The sequence below is a fragment of the Ictalurus punctatus genome, chromosome 23 (assembly GCF_001660625.3).
Source record: "Ictalurus punctatus breed USDA103 chromosome 23, Coco_2.0, whole genome shotgun sequence".
Lineage (NCBI taxonomy): Eukaryota > Metazoa > Chordata > Actinopteri > Siluriformes > Ictaluridae > Ictalurus > Ictalurus punctatus.
In genome coordinates this window covers 8,107,675-8,126,210 of record NC_030438.2, presented here as the reverse complement: position 1 = coordinate 8,126,210, position 18,536 = coordinate 8,107,675, and the positions used below count along the sequence as shown (strand labels likewise).

General features: G+C 38.8%; 1 protein-coding gene across 8 annotated transcripts in view; it reads right to left on the bottom strand.

The window, feature by feature from the left end:
- Positions 1 to 18,536, bottom strand: part of LOC108256606 (trichohyalin) — a 140,041-nt gene that overhangs the window by 87,072 nt on the left and 34,433 nt on the right. For all 8 annotated transcript variants that reach the window (XR_001810330.3, XR_001810329.3, XM_017453659.3 and 5 more), the window contains 2 exons: positions 11,858 to 11,993; positions 11,356 to 11,436 (listed from right to left, as the gene is read on the bottom strand). Coding sequence is in view for 6 of the 8 variants with exons in the window: in XM_017453659.3 (XP_017309148.2) it covers positions 11,356 to 11,436; positions 11,858 to 11,993 (217 nt within the window). In the remaining 2 variants the exon portion in view is untranslated. The remainder of the gene's footprint in view (positions 1 to 11,355; positions 11,437 to 11,857; positions 11,994 to 18,536) is intronic.

Sequence of the window (18,536 nt, the reverse complement as noted above, 5' to 3'; positions counted from 1 at the left end):
TCCAACCCCCCAATCCCCCCACCTTTATTTCGAACACTTCCAGAAGGGAAAAAAAAAAAAAGAATAAAAATGGCGATGTATGCTGCACCGGAGCGAGAGTCAATGATGCCGAGAGCAGAGTGCACATTAAATCATTTTTATATAGTGAAGGTACGGGTAACGTAATGTCATTTCCTTCCCTCTTTCCACTGCTCTCTCTTTCTCTCTCTCTCTCTAAAGGAGTGACTGAGCGAGAGAGAAACGAGGGGAGAAATAATCGGATATTTAATTTGATAAGTCAGGAGTTCAGGGTCCGTCTCTGTGCCTGAGCTTCGTACCACGTACGACTTTATGCACTGTTCTGTACATTCAAACATCGCGCGTGCATCGGCGATCAGTTACTTACCCGAGATACACATTGGGAATAAAAAAAATAATAGTAATAAAAAATAAATAAATAAATAGATAGATAAATAAATAAATAAATAAAGTAAGTCGAGGCGAAAGATGCCAACTTCCACAGTGCATTCTGCATGGCATCGTACACACTCAAGATCACGTTAGCTTAGATATGAACTGAGATTTAGACTTTAAGGAGACTAGAATCTTCAAAATCATTAAAAAAAAATTATAAATAAATTCCACAGTTCATGTTTCCGAGCTGTAAATAGCGACTTTATTTACTTTCTATGCTAATGTCCGACTGTAAGCAACCCAGAAATCCTGTCTCTTCGCTCTAATCAGCGCCCGGCCCGAATACCAGAATGGGTGGTGGTGATGGTGTGTGTGTGTGTGTGTGTGGGGGGGGGGGGGGGGGGGGGGGGGGGGGGAAGAAAGAAGAAAAAAAAAAATACGCACTCCACAACAGGGAAAGGTGAGCATGTGAATAATGCATGAAGAGTTTTATATAGGGAGTGATGCTTGTCAATCAAGACCGCCTAAATCAAGACGACGCGGATCATTTCCATTCAGAGTGTCGGATATTCAGGTGAAGGTGCAGCTCCAGAACCGGGCATGCTTTTTAAAAAAATAAAAAATAAAAAAAAATAAAAAAGATACAAAAAGAGTGTTTAGACAGGAGGGATATCCCTCGCTGTGCTTTAATTACAGCCGGCGAGGCCTTCGGTCTCATCGGCGGAGCCCCGATAACTCGAACGCACGCATTCAATATCTGTATTTACATGCCGGGATCACTGAGCAAACAAGCTCATTTAAAAGTTCATATGCTAATGGATGACATTTAAAGCAAACTTTACACGAGAAAAGGACATACAACAAAAGGCTTGGATTCTTTTTTTCCTTTTTTCCCCCTCCCCTCTTCCCTGCCGTGAAACTTGCAGAGCTTTTCCATATTCATGAAAAAGCCTCTTAAACAAGAGGAAGCTGTCAGAGTGGCTCTTACCTTTTATCGTTGATCCACCCCCCATAACCCCCCCATCACTCCCCCCCCCCTCCCTCCTATAAATTGAGATCTGTACAAATGAGGAGATTTTAGGAGATGGTTAGTGAGGCTCAAGTGTGTGTGTAGTCGTGAGTCGATTGCACGGACTTGCTGTAGGTCATCTCAAACACGTCCACCGTCACGTAGTAGAAGTTACTAGCTGGAACTCTTAATGAGCTAATACAGGTAGGATAGATTAAAAAAAAAAGAAAAGAAAGAAAAGACTCGTCACATGTACAATCAAAACATTTCGTAGTTAACACAAACGGAGAATACATTCTTTCTGGCGTATTTAAAAAGTGACTTCTTTATTGCATTCATCGCAGTTTGACTGGTTTGTGAAACGTATTAATAATTTTTTTTTAAAAACAATAAAAAAATGTGTGTGTAATTGTTAATATGGTGGCGTTTTCTATTAAGAGACATTTATGGAAGGAGTCTCCAGTGTCAGCGCTTTGTAACGGTCAGACGTAAAGCTGCAACTAAGTTTCCAGAAGAAGAATAGTTTACACTTCTTACGGTTTGGGTTCTACCAAAGGAACCTTCTTCAGGAACTCACGCAGTAGGTGCATTTTCACTCGAGGTACTTTTCAAGAACTAAGAGACTGCCATGTTTCCACCATAGGTACCTTCTCAGGAACCCAGGATATCTACCACGGAAAGCTTGCAGGAACGAGTGCAATTCTATCAGAGGTAACTTTTTAAGAACTTAGGAACTTATAACAAATAAATTCTTGCACATTATTTACAAATGTAGGAACCTTTTCAAGAGCCCATAAAGTGAGGATCACAGAAACTCCAGGTGCGTTTCCACAACAGGAACCTTAATAGCGAACTCAGCAGGTGCAGTTTCTATTCAAGAAGCCTTGTCAAGAAAGTTGTTGACTGGTTTGTGAGAAGTAATAATTTTATTTATTTTTTTTTTTTAAAAACACCACCGAAACTTTTTCGTTTTTCCGTCCGAGACCTTTTCCGGATTTTCTCCTGCGGCTCTTTCGACACCCCCCCCTCCTTTTCCTTTCCCCGAGTTGAGAGTTATAACACAAAAAGAAAACCACAATGTCAACCAATTGGAGCTCACTTAAGCAACCTTGATGATCGATTGGCAGAGCAGTGGATGAAGCGGGGCGCGTATCTGCAGCATGCTGTTCAAACTGCTCGTTCATTAAAACATGCTCTCCCTTATTGATTTTGGCTTAAGTAATGAGAAAGCTTATCCGAAAATCTTTAGCGTTTGGGCTCAAGTTAAGGAAATCGATGCCACCGTTTCCCCATTTGAACAGCAGATGTGAATTTTATGTACAAAAGACAAGATAAACCCAGAATCGGATAAATCAATACGCGTTTGTCGATGCGATATAGAAGCCCGTGAATGGAATTTGGAGTTAATTAAAGCTAGATGTAAACATATCAAGGCCAATTAGTATAATCATATCTTTTTTTTTTTTTTTTAAATAATTAGTCAATCCTGAAAACCTGGACGAGTCGGCTGTGTAAAGCAGTGATCATGAAGCATGTTCCTGCAGATTCTTCTGGTTTAATCAACCGTTATTTTCATTAAAAAGAGAAAAGCATACGTTGGACAATTTACATTTTAATTGGAACCATTTTTAGGGGGGGGGGGGAGATAGATAAAAAAAATACCCCCAATGGCATTCGATTTAAATCACATGTTGGGTTGTCACCATGAAACAGAGGGCGTGGCTTATCTGATTGACAAAAAAAAAAAAAAAAAAAAAAAAAAAAAACACTACTAGTGAGATAGATAAACCAAAGATGTGAGGTTGGGAATTCCTACTCTTCATCCTCCTCCTCCTCCCTTCGGTGCCACCATCGGTGCTAAGATCCGACACTAAGCTACATTTCCCAGGGATCATTTCCTCCCTCATTAATATTCATTCCAGACTGATTTGGAGTACATGTGCGACATGACGCGGTTTTGATGTATGCCATGTCTCATGCTTTAACGCCACGTTTCCTGGAACGTGCACACGCTGAAGACTTTCTCTTGTCAATCTTCAAAAATAACACACGAGAGACGCATAGAGACATACGTGTTTTCTTTTTACCGTATCCCATCTTCCATCTCTTCCAAACTCCCCGAATCTCAAAACATTCCATAACGCAGGACTGGTTTAATCACATGTAAGGAATAACACCGGCTTCTCTGTGGAACAGTCACGCCTTTTCCAGCTGCAGAGATGATAAAGAGTATTTGTTTTTGTTTTGTCAGGCTTCCATCTTTTTCCAGGAGCTTACACAGCAGGTACATTTCCACCGTAGAACCCAGAAACGCAAAACTGGTACATTTCCACCAGTGGCGCCTTCTCAGGAACCCAAAACATCTACCTCAGCAAGCTTTTTCAGGATTCCAGGAATGATCGCATCCATTTCCATCACAGGAACTTACAACAGATGAGCTTTGGATTGGACGTTTCCACCATTTTCAGGAACTTCCATATTATTTCCAACATAGTGACCTTTTCAAGAAGCCACAGACTCAGGAGCACGGAAGCTCCAGGTGCGTTTCCACCACGGGAACCTTCTTGCGGAACTCAGACAGAGGGTGAAATTTTTATTCTTCAAACCGTATCAAGAAATGCAAAACTGGCATGTTTGCACCACTGGAACATTCTCTGGAACCCAGAAACGAGTGCATTTTCATCACAGGTTTCCACCATTTTCAGGAACTTGCACATTATTCCCACTGTAGGAACCTTTTCAAGAACCCAAGACTAAACGTGGGAATTTTGGGTTCTGATTTTAGTTTCTGGATTCACAGTTCTTGGCTTCTTGGAGAGTTCCAAGTTCTTCACTTCAACACTAAATAACGTTGATTGGTCTAGCCGAGTTACTAAACCGACGTAGCGCTCCTTTACAGGTTCAAGTCAAAGCGTGATTAAAGTAAGCTTCCTCTGAGACACTGGGATCACTTTTAAAGTAAATCACTTAGACTAATGCGATGCCTTCGAACGCTATTTCATCTTTCTCTTCCTGTCCTACGACAAAATCCAAAGTTAATCTGTTTTTCCCTTTACTTAAGCCAGACACCTCCATTTGCAATTCGGATGAGATGGATTGTAATTAGAGGCCAGATCATTTTATGCACACAATCAGACGATGGCGCAGGATTGACGAATCAGCAAATCTGATGAATTATCGTTTCATGGCGACGCGCTCCCATTAGGCCGTGTTGGTGTGCTTTTTAGCCTCTAATGCGTGGACCTCCAGCCTGGTTCCAAGCTCACGCTGCCATTAGTGAACGTAATGGACACTTCTTATGCAAAGTGGCCAGGAGCGAAGGCGACACGGCAGAAATGGGATTAAAATATTGCAACCTCCTCAAGATCTGAGTGAGATGGCACCATGGCGGTGCTCTCTCTCTCTCTCTCTCTTTCTGAGAGAATGGCACTCAAAAGCAGTCACTTAATTATACCGTTTTGTTTTTTTTTTTAACATGATTTTTTTTTAAACCTACGTACCTCTACTAATACGACCTAACAACTTTCCGCAAATGTTTTGCTTGTTTGTTTTTGCTGCTTAGCATTTTCACTCCTGTGTAATAACATTAAACATTGTGCTTCAGATCGGCAAAAGACCCGGCACTGGAGGCTCCTTCCATAAATGTTTATTAAAAAAAAACAAAAAAAAAAACAAAAAAAAAAACCTAAGAAAAACAAAATGACCATATCAACGATTACTTTTTTTTTTTTTAAATCCCATAAGGGATACAAATCCCTTTAAACGAGCTGTTTACTATATGACATATCAATATCATGGTAAATTATAATCAAACATAATTATCATAACAGACTTTTCTACGTCGTCACGGATACCATTAATTTAATTACAAACTGACAAGCAGCTGATTTGATGTTAAACCTTTGTATTCAATTTTTACCAAAAAAAACAAAATTTATTGACTAATTATTCATATATATATATATATATATATATATATATATATATATATATATATATATATATATATACACACACACATACATACATACATACATACATACATACATGTACACACACACACATATATATACACATACATATATATAAAATGTATGTGATGCTAATAGTGTGTCTTTTTCAGATTGTATTAAAATCTGCATTCATATTAACACCGTTTTGAACACTATTAAGAAACGGGGGGGCCCTAACTTTTGTGATGTAATGTTACCCGCATCAGGAACAGTGATCTTTTATTTATTTATTTGTTTGTTTGTTTGATTAAAACAAATCCAAACATTGAACATGTTTTTTTAGCTTGAAAATAAGCTTTAAATAAAAGTATTTTAGATCATATTGCTTTTTTCTTGACTTTATTTACATACGTGACCTTGAAGAAATCCAAAAATAAGTAATTACATTACTTTCATTACATTACATTACTTTTCACTTGTGATAAATAGATTACGTTATTGATGACATTTTTTATGAAGTAATTTAACTGTAACGGAATACATTTTTAAAGTAACCCTCCCAACCCCGTAATTAATATATACACACACACACACACACACACACACACACACACATATATATAATCTCATTATTCCACCTATGTTGCAAACTTTCCAGCATTCATCTTTGGATTTGTTATTTATTAAATTTTAGAAATAATAAAAATTGAATTCTTCTTTTCAGTGGTATAAAAAAGAAAAAGGTTTCAACAAACAGCATCTAACGAGCGCTTGCTAATAAGATAAATATATTCCTTGAATCGCTGCCCCTGGTGGCTCAATCATCTTCCAGCTTGATGAAAATTACGGCGTCTATTTAGATGCAAATACAAATTAGCTCTAGCTGTTGCCCAGATTAGAGAGCGCTCTTAGCGAAAAAACAAGAGCGTCTCTTCTGAAGAGGGCATCTGCGTCCCGCTCTCAACATCCTGCCGGGAAAAGAGCGACGGACTGAAGTGAAGAGAAAAGTGCGAGGTGGCGGTGCCAAGAGAAAAGCTGGAACCGTGACAAGCTTGAAAAAGAGTCCCGATAGGCCACATTATGGATTAATTAGCGGGTGAGTGGCACCTCTCGGAGGACGTCGCGACAGCCTGGAATTACCATAAATAAATAAACAAACAAACAAACAGACGTGGACCACCTGATGACGTTGGAGTGTAATGATATTCGCGCCTCGTTATGATTACGAGGTACACACACTGCGCACAAAAGGGATTCATTAGCGGTATTACGAGTTCATTTAAATGTGGGAATAAAAGCAGAAAACAGACGTGCGACAACATGTTGGCAAACTTCCAGGCGTTGATCCTGACACATGAGCGCGTTCGAGAGTCCCTGACGCGTTGCCAAGGTTAATGATATTATTGCGGTTATTTGCATATTTAATTACGCTCCCTGTTAAGGATAAGTGCTGTTTATTCAATTTGCGTCGCTTTGTTGCTGGCACGTTTTCAATAAGGCTCAACGAGCTAGACTGATATGGCGGGGGGTTGAAATTAGCACACATTCATCAATTCAGTACAACAGATGCTAACAATCAGGTTCTTTCTCTCAACAGGATCTCCTCAATCTTTCATTATCATTATTCCATTTTAGCGTAATTATCCGGGCGCCGTCTCGGGTCTCGGCTACCGCGAACACGTTTAATACGTCACCGTTATCGAGTGAACGTGATTCTCATAAAACACGGCCGAAAAACACTCAGAAATTAAGCATTTTCTCATTAGCCGAAGGCTATTGGACTTATAAATTATTCATCTCTTCTTCACAAAGGAACATTAATCAATTATGAAGATATATAAAGAAATTAAACACGGGGGACGACACAGGCCTTTTCATATTAATATGCAGACACGTGGCAGCGCCACCGCTTCCCGATCAATACGTTCCTGATTAATTTGGACAATTCGTCCGACGACGTGATCTCGGGTCCAGGCTGGCCGGCTTGTTTGTTTTGGCTCGGCTTTAATTTTTTATAACACGTTAGGGAAATATCACCTTTTCCCCGCACTGAAAGCCATGGCGTCATAAAATGCGTGAGGACCTCGAGGGATCGCCGCCGAGCGGAGGCATGCGATTGGTTTGAACCTCGTGGCACTCAAATTTGTTTTTAATGCATTTTTAAAGTTCTATTGGCATTCAGGTGCACATGGGGAATAGAACCCATCCATTCAATGTGTTGACCCTGTTCGTATTAACAGATGAGGCAAATCTGGTGCAACATTCGGCTACGAGTCGGGGCGCAAAGTCGCATGAAATACCACATGGCCAGAACTCTAGGCAGAGACTCTACAAGTGGAATATTATGGAGAAAAAAAATTAAGCAGGAAGAAAACAAAACTTTTATATTTTACCTGCCAGACATGAGCTCTCTGGGAGACGAAAAAAATTTTTTAACTGGCTTGATCCTTGCTTTTTTCTCATGCTAAACCTAATTAAATAATAAATAAATATATATATTTTTAAATGGTATTAATTGTATTGTAATAAATATTATTTAATATACTATTTTTATTTTATTCTTTTATTTAAAATACATCAGCTATTTTATTTGAAATATAATTGATTTACTTATTTCTTATTTTTATGTACGTTTTAGCACATATTGAGATTTGTGAAAAATTCACGTGTGGGCGGAGTTATATACGAGCACAGTTAGTGATGTCATTAAAAAATATATATATTTAATCCAACCACATCCGTAATTAGCTGTATCTGTAAAGTTTTAGCCCATTCAGGCTAAGCTAGCAGTCACCGCTACTGTAACTAACATGGCTAATGTTAGTGATGATGGATATTGGTGGTTGTCATGGTAACGCTATATTCGGATTTGAGAAGGAAGGATGTTGAAATGTAATCGTGAGTGCTGGTTTACTAGCAGTTAGCTAGCCAGCGGGTCAGTTATCAAGCTAATGTTAGAGGTCTATGTAGAACCTTTATATTATATTATATTATATTATGTTATATTATATTATATTATATTATATTATATTATATTATATTATATATTATATGTAAGTGAATGAAAACACACACGAAGTTGTTTTGTTATTGTATCACACTATACCGTGTCCTCCAGTTGGAGTGGTTTGTAATGCACAGATCCAATATACTGTATTGACGCACCTCCGACTTTTCCCCCAACTATTTACCTTCACTTAAGACGATGACATCTTGAGATTTCCCTCAATCGGAATAAACGTCATCGCGCCACGTTTTCAACCGTGGTCTGTTAAGAGTTTCTTTCAGGATGTCAGGTTCGTTCCCTGCTACGACACTAGTGATACGACGCACCTGTTATGAGCACTTATTTCTCTGCGCATCGTATTAGAACAGGCCGTGAAAGGAGCCGTTGATTAGGTCAGAAGAAGATGCATAAAAAGGACGCGGTGCTATTATTCACCTCCATTATTCCGGTCTTTCTGCCCTCGTTACCGTCCGAAGGCAACATTAAAATGTTTATCTGTTGGCCTTTAAAAACGTGCAGATAAATCCAGCCTGCGTCAAAGGTAGAGCGCTGAAAGAGAATTAGAGGGAGCTGAGAGAGGTCTTAATATTGCGTTGGTACTCCGCAGGTGATGCTTACGTGGCCCACCGCTGAGCCGTACGCTGATTCATCAGAAAAAGCTGCTTAGAGACACGGCTTGGTGTTGGAGAGACGATAGCACTGCTCAACGCCTTTAATGAACGTTTTGATGAAGAGAATTTAAAACTTTTTAATTTTTTTTTTTTTTAAAAGAGATGCTGCGAGTGTAAAAGCTGTGTATGGGGTTGATTCTGATTGGCTGGAACATTTATCAGATTCATGTTCTATGACATCAGCGATCATTCAAAGCAGGGCTGGGCGATATAATGATAAAATATCCAGATCATGATATTGTGTGTATCGCGATAACTTTTTACACAGTTTTTGGGTTTTTTTGTTACTAACAATAACACTGGAAGCAGATTTGAATCTCTAAAATTGTAAAATGTTCAAGTTTCTATTTCTCTGGCATAGGCAAATTATATGATATATATATATATATATAAAATATCGTCCCACCCCAAACCTTTGCCTTAACTACCGTTTCTATAGTAACGGCACGTTCGCAGGGGCTTTCGCGGCAGACGATTTACATAAACTACATAATCTTTCATCATCTCAGAAGTTCTGATAAAAGCCTTACACAAATCCTGCTTATGAAGGTGTTGCGAAGGCCCCTTCGAGAAACCGTGTGAACGTCTGCGTGGTACAAGTGAAATAAAACACTTCGGGACATGGCGTTACAGGAAAACAATCGACTCCAGTGCGCTCGTCTATACGCGCGAGGTTCAGTCCTGCTTTGTCTGTCACTTATTCCAAGCGTGAGCTATACGGTGTAGTAATGAGCGGTCCTCTGGGATAAATGACTTCAGCCTCGGTGCGACTGTCGTGTCCTTCTCCGAGCTCTAAGCACGCTCGTAGCGCGATATCTCATTACTCCCGTGTCCTGGTTCCTCGCCGCTGAAATACGCTTCAGCTAAATGACTACATTTAAATGTAAATGAGACATCAGTAGAAATTTGTCAACGGGGAGAAAATTTCAGATCCTGTTTCTATCGCGGTACAACTGCAATTTACTGTAAAACTGCGGCGTGCACGCGCATGTGGCGTACCGGAGAGAAGCGATCGCTTCCTTTAAGGTTTTAAAGGAAAACGCCAAATGTGAGAATCTCCTGAAAACAAAATTCCCCACCACCCCCTTCACGTCTCATTTTCCATCACGTTTATTTTCAGCATCGTATTCCGAGGTCCCAGAATGCACTGCAGTTAGCAATCTTTGAGGGTATTGGCGTGAACTTTGAAGATCATTTGAGCAGAGTGTATAGATGAGAAGGTGATCTGGACAGACTAAAGCGCCGCTGCATCGCTCTCTTTCGCTAGAGATGAAGCGAAAGCTAAATCCCACTGCAGTATTCAGAGTATGCGGAAGGCAATATTTCCAGTATTCCCTGTAACAGTATTCCTACAGCACTGTTCTTGCGGTATCGCAGAACTCCTATTCACTATTACATCACATCTGACACTTAGTACTGTCTGTCTTTGATTTATTTTACTCCACACTGTGATGATTTATAAATCAGGTGTCAGCTAGGTTTCTAAATCATCTCATTCTATGATCTAATTACTGAAATAAGGAGTTATATGAGGCCACGGTTCTCACAGTGAGGTCAAGGGTCCAGAATGTGTTCATTTCGTTAATGGTGTTATTATTGAGCTGTTCCAGAAATCAGCCTGTTCGACTCGTTGCTTGAATCGGATGGGTCTAATTCATTAAACACATTAATAACACAATAACTTCTAATCTAAATCACAATTGTTATTTTAAAAACTCGTTCTGTGAGTGAAAGGTTCATAAAATAATCAAATAAATTAAATTAAATTAAAACTCCATGGCTCCAATAAATAGTCTACGAAAATAAATAAATAAATAAATAAATAAATAAATAAAAAAATCACTGCACAAAATTAAATAATATTTATATTATTTAATATTTGTGTTTTTTGTGTTGCATTATTCTTTTTTTTAACAGCCCGTAGAACATTTGTGATGTGAGGAATACATCACACCGAGTCGTGGCATTATAGAAAAATAATCAACAGCAGGGTGGTGTAGAGAAGCGATAGACAGACAGACAGACAGATAAAATGATAGATTCTCAGTGTACTGTATCTGAACTGTAAGAAAAGCTGGTTTGGGAACAACTGTTTACAGCTGTTATAATGTAGGTGATGGATGGATAGATAGATAGATAGATAAATGTGTAAATGGATAGATAGATAGATAGATAGATAGATAGATAGATAGATAGATAGATAGATAGATAGATACTCAGTGTACTGAGTACTCAGTGTATCTGTATTGTTTTCCTTTGACTTCTCCCATCAGAGTGGGTGTAATTTTTTTTTTTATATTTAAGAGAGAAAAAAAGACTAACCTGCTCAGTGTGTTTTCGTTTCTGCACCACGCTCGGCTTACACACCTCCTCCAGAGCTTCTGCAACCCTTATGCCCTGCAACTGCACACACACACAGAGTTCTGAGATATAAAATAAAAAACATGATTTTTTCGTATCGAACAGGTTTAGATTGAGGAAAAAACACAGTTTATGTGAGGTTTTAATGCCACAACCGTCTGTTTGTAAACGCAGAAGCCGCAGACAGTAAAACAGCGGTGGGGTTTAATTTGGTGACACTTCATAAGGAGGTGTGGGAAGCAGTTATTTAAAAAAAAAAAAAAAAAAAAAGGGCCTGCTTGGGCACCACTTCGAACCTCCGGGGCACACGATGTTAGCAATTCGTCACATGCAGCGAGAGTTGTGTAATACATAACACACGCAAAGCTCAACGCAGCGAGTAATACTGCCTCCACTGCTGCTACAGCATGCCTCTAGAAGATAGGAGAGAAGATAACGAAAAAGCAGCCTGTAGCTCCTCTACCTCATTCTTCTCTGGGACTCTGTGGGACAAAAGCATCTTAATTTCCTCTTCCAGACGTCGAATAATCCTGTTTTTGGTCTTCAGCTGATTCCGCAGATCCTCCACCTGAGCCTTCATAAGGTCGCCTGGCTTCTGCCTGCAAGGGAAAAGGCCACAGAGAATATTAAACACGAACTGCGGATCTCAAAAAACACGCATGAAGACCCAAAAACACAGCCGCCCGAGCCCCCGAACCGAACCTTTAGCAAAGAAATTACAAGTTAAGAAAACAAATGTGCGTACACAGCAGTAACAGCTAAAACGAATAAGAAGTGTTCACGTTAATTAGAAATAGGATCGTTTTATCGCACTTCAACGCCCGTTTCTTTTAGACGGTACGTCATCAATGGATATTCCTTAAAATGTCCTGAATAAGTTTCCTCTTTCATCAACGTTACATACAAACAAACACGACATGACGTATGGACCTGATTTACACCACAACACTGCTGAATGCTTCTGATTGGTCAGAAGGTGTTGATAAATTTTCTAGAACAGCGGCTCCGATTAGTCACACGTCTGTATTATTATAACAGCCATTGGCACATCACTGTAGTACGATATAAACACTTTGGGACGTGTTTTCGTTGGAAAATCATCAACTCTGCTTTACGACACGAAACATTCTCTATACACTGTCCTTAGATTACGGTTACTGCTATACAGTTTTGTTTTGTTTTTTGTCTTAATTAACATTTACAATCTTATTGAAAGTAGCTTTAGTAGATAAAGATAGGGTGATATGACAATATCAAGATCGTGATAAACGATGTCACGAGAGACTTTTCTGACATATTGCTGCTATGGTGATTGCTTCTTTTTAATCAATTACAAACTTAATACACGTGAATGGAGGCAGCTGATTATTATCATTTATTTATTTATATTACTTAATCTTTACATTTGTAATAAATAAATAAATTGATGTTATATCGTCCATCTTTTCTTGGTTGTTTATTCTTGTAGAAGTTCAATAAAAGTATTTTTCAATGTAGAGACACAACGCTGGGCACAGAAATGTCATATCGCCCACTCGTGTTCTCCGCACTTGCAAAACAGTGTTAATTTTTTTTTTTGCTTTAAAAAAATGTTTTAAAAATTCCCCAAATTAAATTTGAACTTCCTGTTCTGACAGGATTAGTGTGAATTTTTAGTAGCTATGAAGCAAAAGTAACACATTATTTGCTCATTATTGCTTTTCAGTTAAGAAGAATGAGAATAATAATAATAATAATAATAATAATAATAAGATGATGATTTTCGAACTACATTAGGTGAAAATAAATGCAGATTTCTGTATCTGATGAAACCATTACTGATCGTGGACTCGGATTACAAGAACATGTCATAGATACCAAAAACTGAAGGGGGGGGGGGGGGGGGGTATCTGGGCTTGAAAGAACGAAAGTGTTCCAGATGCAATTTTATTTTATCCCTAATGACACCTTTCAAGACTAATTCAAGGCTAATTGTGGTTCCAGGACGTGATAAGCCTCTAATAAGAACGTCTTAATGAACCTCCCAGTCTGCGTTGTGTACTCGGGATGTTTTTTTTTTTCTTTTCTTTTTCCTCCCTTGCTCTTTCTTTTCTCCTCAGAACCTCCTGCTGAGAGCCACAATTATGATGCAGCGGCTGGAGCGTTCTTCACTCGGGCTAATTCTGTGTGGGTTCTCCGAATCTTTTCCCTCCATCCTGCATTGTTACTGTCACAATATCATACGCAATGTGTCACACACACACACACACACACACACACACCTAGAATAAGGGCTGTGACATGCAGTAAACACACGACACACTGAAATATAAAGGCGGGGTGAAATGATTATACAACACTGACATCATGATAAACACAATATTAACAAGACATCCGTCTGAAACATTGGAGATCTTTTTTTTTAATCGATAGCAATTCTTTAAAATAATTTTTTCTATATATTTGTGTTATTTTTCCTTATTTTCAATGTTAAATTATCTATTTGACAAATAATTACAATCTCTGCTTGCAGAAAACAAACAAACATTCTTGATGCTGAAATGTCATTCAAATGTAAATTACTTTTTGCAAATGATTTTGATCCCTCCTTTTACATGTTACATAATTTATTTACTTATTACAACAATTACCCACTCTGCTTGGATACAGCTTTTATTTAACATGGATGTTTTTAAATTCATGCTAAACTTTTGCGCATTTGTATAAATTTTCACCCTCGTTTTCAGTAGGATGGAAAAAATAAAGAAAGAACTTAATTCTGCATTAAAGCCACTTTAATTTGATGTTAAAATCCTGTAGCAAATCTTTAAAACTAATTGTAAGATGTTAATTTTACAGAAGTTTTTATTTGTCCATCTTAATTATTTAAATTATTTATTGTTAAATTATTAATTGTTAGATTGTTACAATCTCTGCTTACAATCAGCTTTGTCTATGTTTTAAATTTATAAAATGGGATTTTTCAAAAAATAGTTTTTTGTCCTTTTCAGTCTTATATAATGCATTTATTTCTTATATTTTTTATAATAACTTAGAAGCAGCTTATTTGATGTTAACATTTTGTACCAAGTTTAAATTGTGTATTTCGTATGTTTTTGTAGTTTACATTTTTTCCCCTCTTTTCAGGGCTGAATTCTTTCTTTATTTATTTAATTTATACAGAAGTGGCCTATTTAATTAAAACATTTCGTATTTAAATAAATATTTAAAATCAATAAAGTTCATTTGAACCGATTTATTCTCTCCTTTTCAGAGCTAAATTATTTATTAATTGGATTTTTTTATTTCTGTCTTATTTAATCTTTTTTTAAAAAAATACAAACTACTTGGATGCAGCTTATTTCATGTAATTGTTCTTCTGAATCTTTAAAAACTAATATACACACACACGTATACATACATATACACACACACACATACATACATATACACACACACACACACACATACATATACACACACACATATATATATATATATATATATATATATATATATATATATATATATATATATATATATATATATATATATATATATATAAAATGTGTGTATGTGTATATATAAATATATATATACACACACATTTTATATATATATACACACAGACACACACATATATATACACATTATATATATACACACACACACACAATATATATATATATATATATATATATATATATATATATATTAAAAAAAACAATTACAAACTATGATTAGAAGCAGCTGCCTTGATGTTAAAGTTTTATACCTTTGATTAAATTATTTTTTACTTATTCTAATAGCAATTATATTCTATACGTATAATTATTATTTGGTTAGAATAATGATCTGCTAGCAGAATTAATTACGGTGATAAATGTTGCATATTGCAGAAATGCCTTCAAGTATCGTGATATTAGATTTTTCGTCATATTGCCCATCCTTATGGATTTGTATGATGTATACTCAAGGTTAAATTGAAAAATGTGTAGGTCTGTGTATAATGTATAAAACATCCTCATATAGTTCACGGAGTTCATGTTTGTCTAGAAGAAGTCTCGAATTTTTCCTGCAGTCTGAAGCAATAAAACAGAAAAGAGGCATGGAGCTCATCAGCGGCGATAAACAGGGAGGTTTACGGGGGTTTTTTGGCAGGTTTTGGACAGCTGATCCTGCGGGGCCAGGCAGCTGGAGAGAGGAAAATGAAGCGATGGAGTGCTAGTTGAAGGTTGAGGAACCCGCCGAGCCCGTGTTCCTCATCTCCTGCCACGGTTCTGAGAAGTGTGCGGCCCTCGAGTCGCTCCTAAACTTCTCTGACAGAGCAGGCAGGAGGCCCGACTTCCTGACGAGATGTGCCGAGCTGCTAGCGACAGCTGTCACGCACCATGCCATCAGCAGTCACAGCCTATAAAAACGCCTGTCTAAACGCACGCCTGCAAAAAAAAAATCCCGAAAATTTCTAAAACAAATCCACGCTAATCCACGCTTTATTTGAATATGTAAATCCCACTTTATAAAACAAAGACTGTCGTCCTGCGCCATCAGACACATAGACGGATAAACGTGTGACGAGGCGAAGAAAGTGCCGAGGGACGACGCGCTGTACTCATCAGAAATAAGAAAACAGGAGCCGAGGACTGAGGAATCGGAGGTGTTGCTCGAAGCAGATGAGAGTCTGGAGGAGTTAAACAAAGAGGAAAGTTTGTAGGGACGCCGAATTCTTTTTAAATATTCTTTCAAATTACGGGAAGTGATGTATTTCAGAGTGCTTCATCAGGGGATAAAATCCTGCTACGTTCAAACAGAAGAATGTACGAGCTCAGTCAATAAAAAAGACAACGTTCTGAATCTCAGGGAAGGGTGGGGGGAAAAAACCAGCATATGGCACTGCCAGACTGTTGCAAGCTGGGTAAAAATAAATAAATAAATAAATAAATAAATAAATAAAAACAAAACAAAACAAAAAAAAGCTCATGTCTCTGTACTCAGGGACTCAAAAACTCCTCCACTTTCAGAATGTTCAGGAGGGGCAGGGAGCAGGAGTAGGAACCGTGTTAGGGAGCAGGAGCATGGGTAGTTGCTGGGGCAGAAGGAGGGAGCAAGGGCAAGGAGCAGGAATAGGATCAGGGAAAGGGAGCAGGAGTAGGGAGGAGGAAGAAGGAGCAAGTTTTGGGAGCAGGAACAGGGAGCAGATTGTCCCACCCTGGTGTGTGTTTAAAAAAAAAAAAAAAAAAAAAAAAAAAAAAAAAAAAAAAAAAAAGGCCAATCTCTGTACTTGGTGGGCAGACCGCCTTCACGGCACACAGTCCTGACAGGCAGTCAGTGGAGCTCAGGGGCCCAGGGAGTTGCGCAAATCGACTCCTGCACCCACAGGGCATCAATTTAGCCCATCTGTACAGTGTGTGTGTGTGTGTGTGAGAGAGAGAGAGAGAGAGTGTGAGAGAGAGAGAGAGCGCGAGAGAGAGATGTCAGTATGTGAGCAGTCATGCCGCCTCTGATGCCAACATGATACGCAATTAATCATTCATCATGACATGCATATGCTCACATCGATCACATCACACGCTAAAGCCGGCTAAAACCCTGACGCAAGACTGTTCCAGCTCTCCATACTGAGAAAATCTCACCTTTCCCTCCTGTAAACCTGTTAACTGTGCACTGCTCACCAGAAAATACAGAAATCAGGTAAATAACATTTACCATAGAAATCTAAATCATAGAAATTAACACAGCTTTTGTGCTTCACATTAAATAAATAAATAAATAAATAAATAACCGAACTTTTCTTGTTTTGTTTTTTTAATTTATAAAGAATAAGAATTAAAAATGTGAATAAACAGGCTCAAATAAATGAACGCATCACAATTACTGGCACAAATAGCTCATTTTCACACGTTAGTGGTTTAATGCGCTGTTGAAACATGAAACACAATTTCTCCGATATAACATGCCACGCTAAGTGTCGTAGAAAAAATGGCTCCGAGATAAAATTAGAGCACTTAATAAATTACATGGCGTCACCCTGACAGATGGTACAACCTGTTATATTTAGCAACTAAGTGTCTTAATGATCGCTGGCTCGGCGTCGTGCGTTGTGAGAAACGAGATGAGAAGGGGGGGGGGGGGGGGGGGGCACGGTGTGCTTCGCTGCCCGTGAAAACGCCGTCGCGATTTTTCATACTGTCACTCTGCTCTATTAGTGAAGCCTAACACAATTAGTTATGAATATGCAGTAATAACATGCAAATCATTCCCCCTCCGAGCTGCCCCCAGGCAGAGGTCCATGCCTCCCAAAACCCAATTCTTTCTACATCATTACAGCAGCTTGGCATAATTCATCAAAAAAAAAAAAAGAAGAAAAGAACAAAAAAAAAGAAGAAAAAAAAAAAGAGAGAAAAGACACGCCCTCAACTGAAGTGGCAGCGAACGTAACCAATCGGCAACTGTTAAGCGTGTGGCATTAACCGCGCAGTCACATCGCGCCGCCTTGCCGCTCTGCCACTTGTGCACGTCTCCCTGGGGTAATGTCAGACACGACGTCGCAGCCTGCCACAACAATTAACCCTCGTGTTAATTAGGAGGAAATGTCAGGAGCGCAGATGGTACGAGCTGGCACAGCGCCATCGCACCGACTGCTGCTGAACGAGCCTGACAGCTGCTCCGTCACTCCAACCATCCAACACACGTCAAAACTTTCCAGCTGGGAAACCCTCGATAAGCGGGGTGTGTGTGTGTGTGTGTGTGTGTGTGTGTGTGTGTGTGTGTTCAGGGGTGAGGGAATTGCTCAGCAGCACAGCAAAAGGATCCGTTACTTTTGATCACAATGTACGAACGTCTCGGCCTGGCATGCACGAAAATGACCCGGAGAGAGAGAGAGAGAGAGAGAGAGAGAGAGAGAGAGAGAGAGAGAGAGAGAGAGAGAGAGAGAGAGAGAGAGAGAGAGAGAGAGAGAGAGAGAGAGAGAGAGAGAGAGAGAGAGACAGAGAGAAAGTGAGGGAGAGAAAGTGAGAGAGTCAGAGAGAGACAGAGAGATTGAGAGAGAAAGTGAGGGAGAGAAAGAGAAAGTGAGAGAGAGGGAGAGAGAAAGAGATGGACGCCCGGTGCTAGAAAACAGGAAGCAGATGTGTCCACAAGGGAGTTAAAGAAAGGAAAAACGT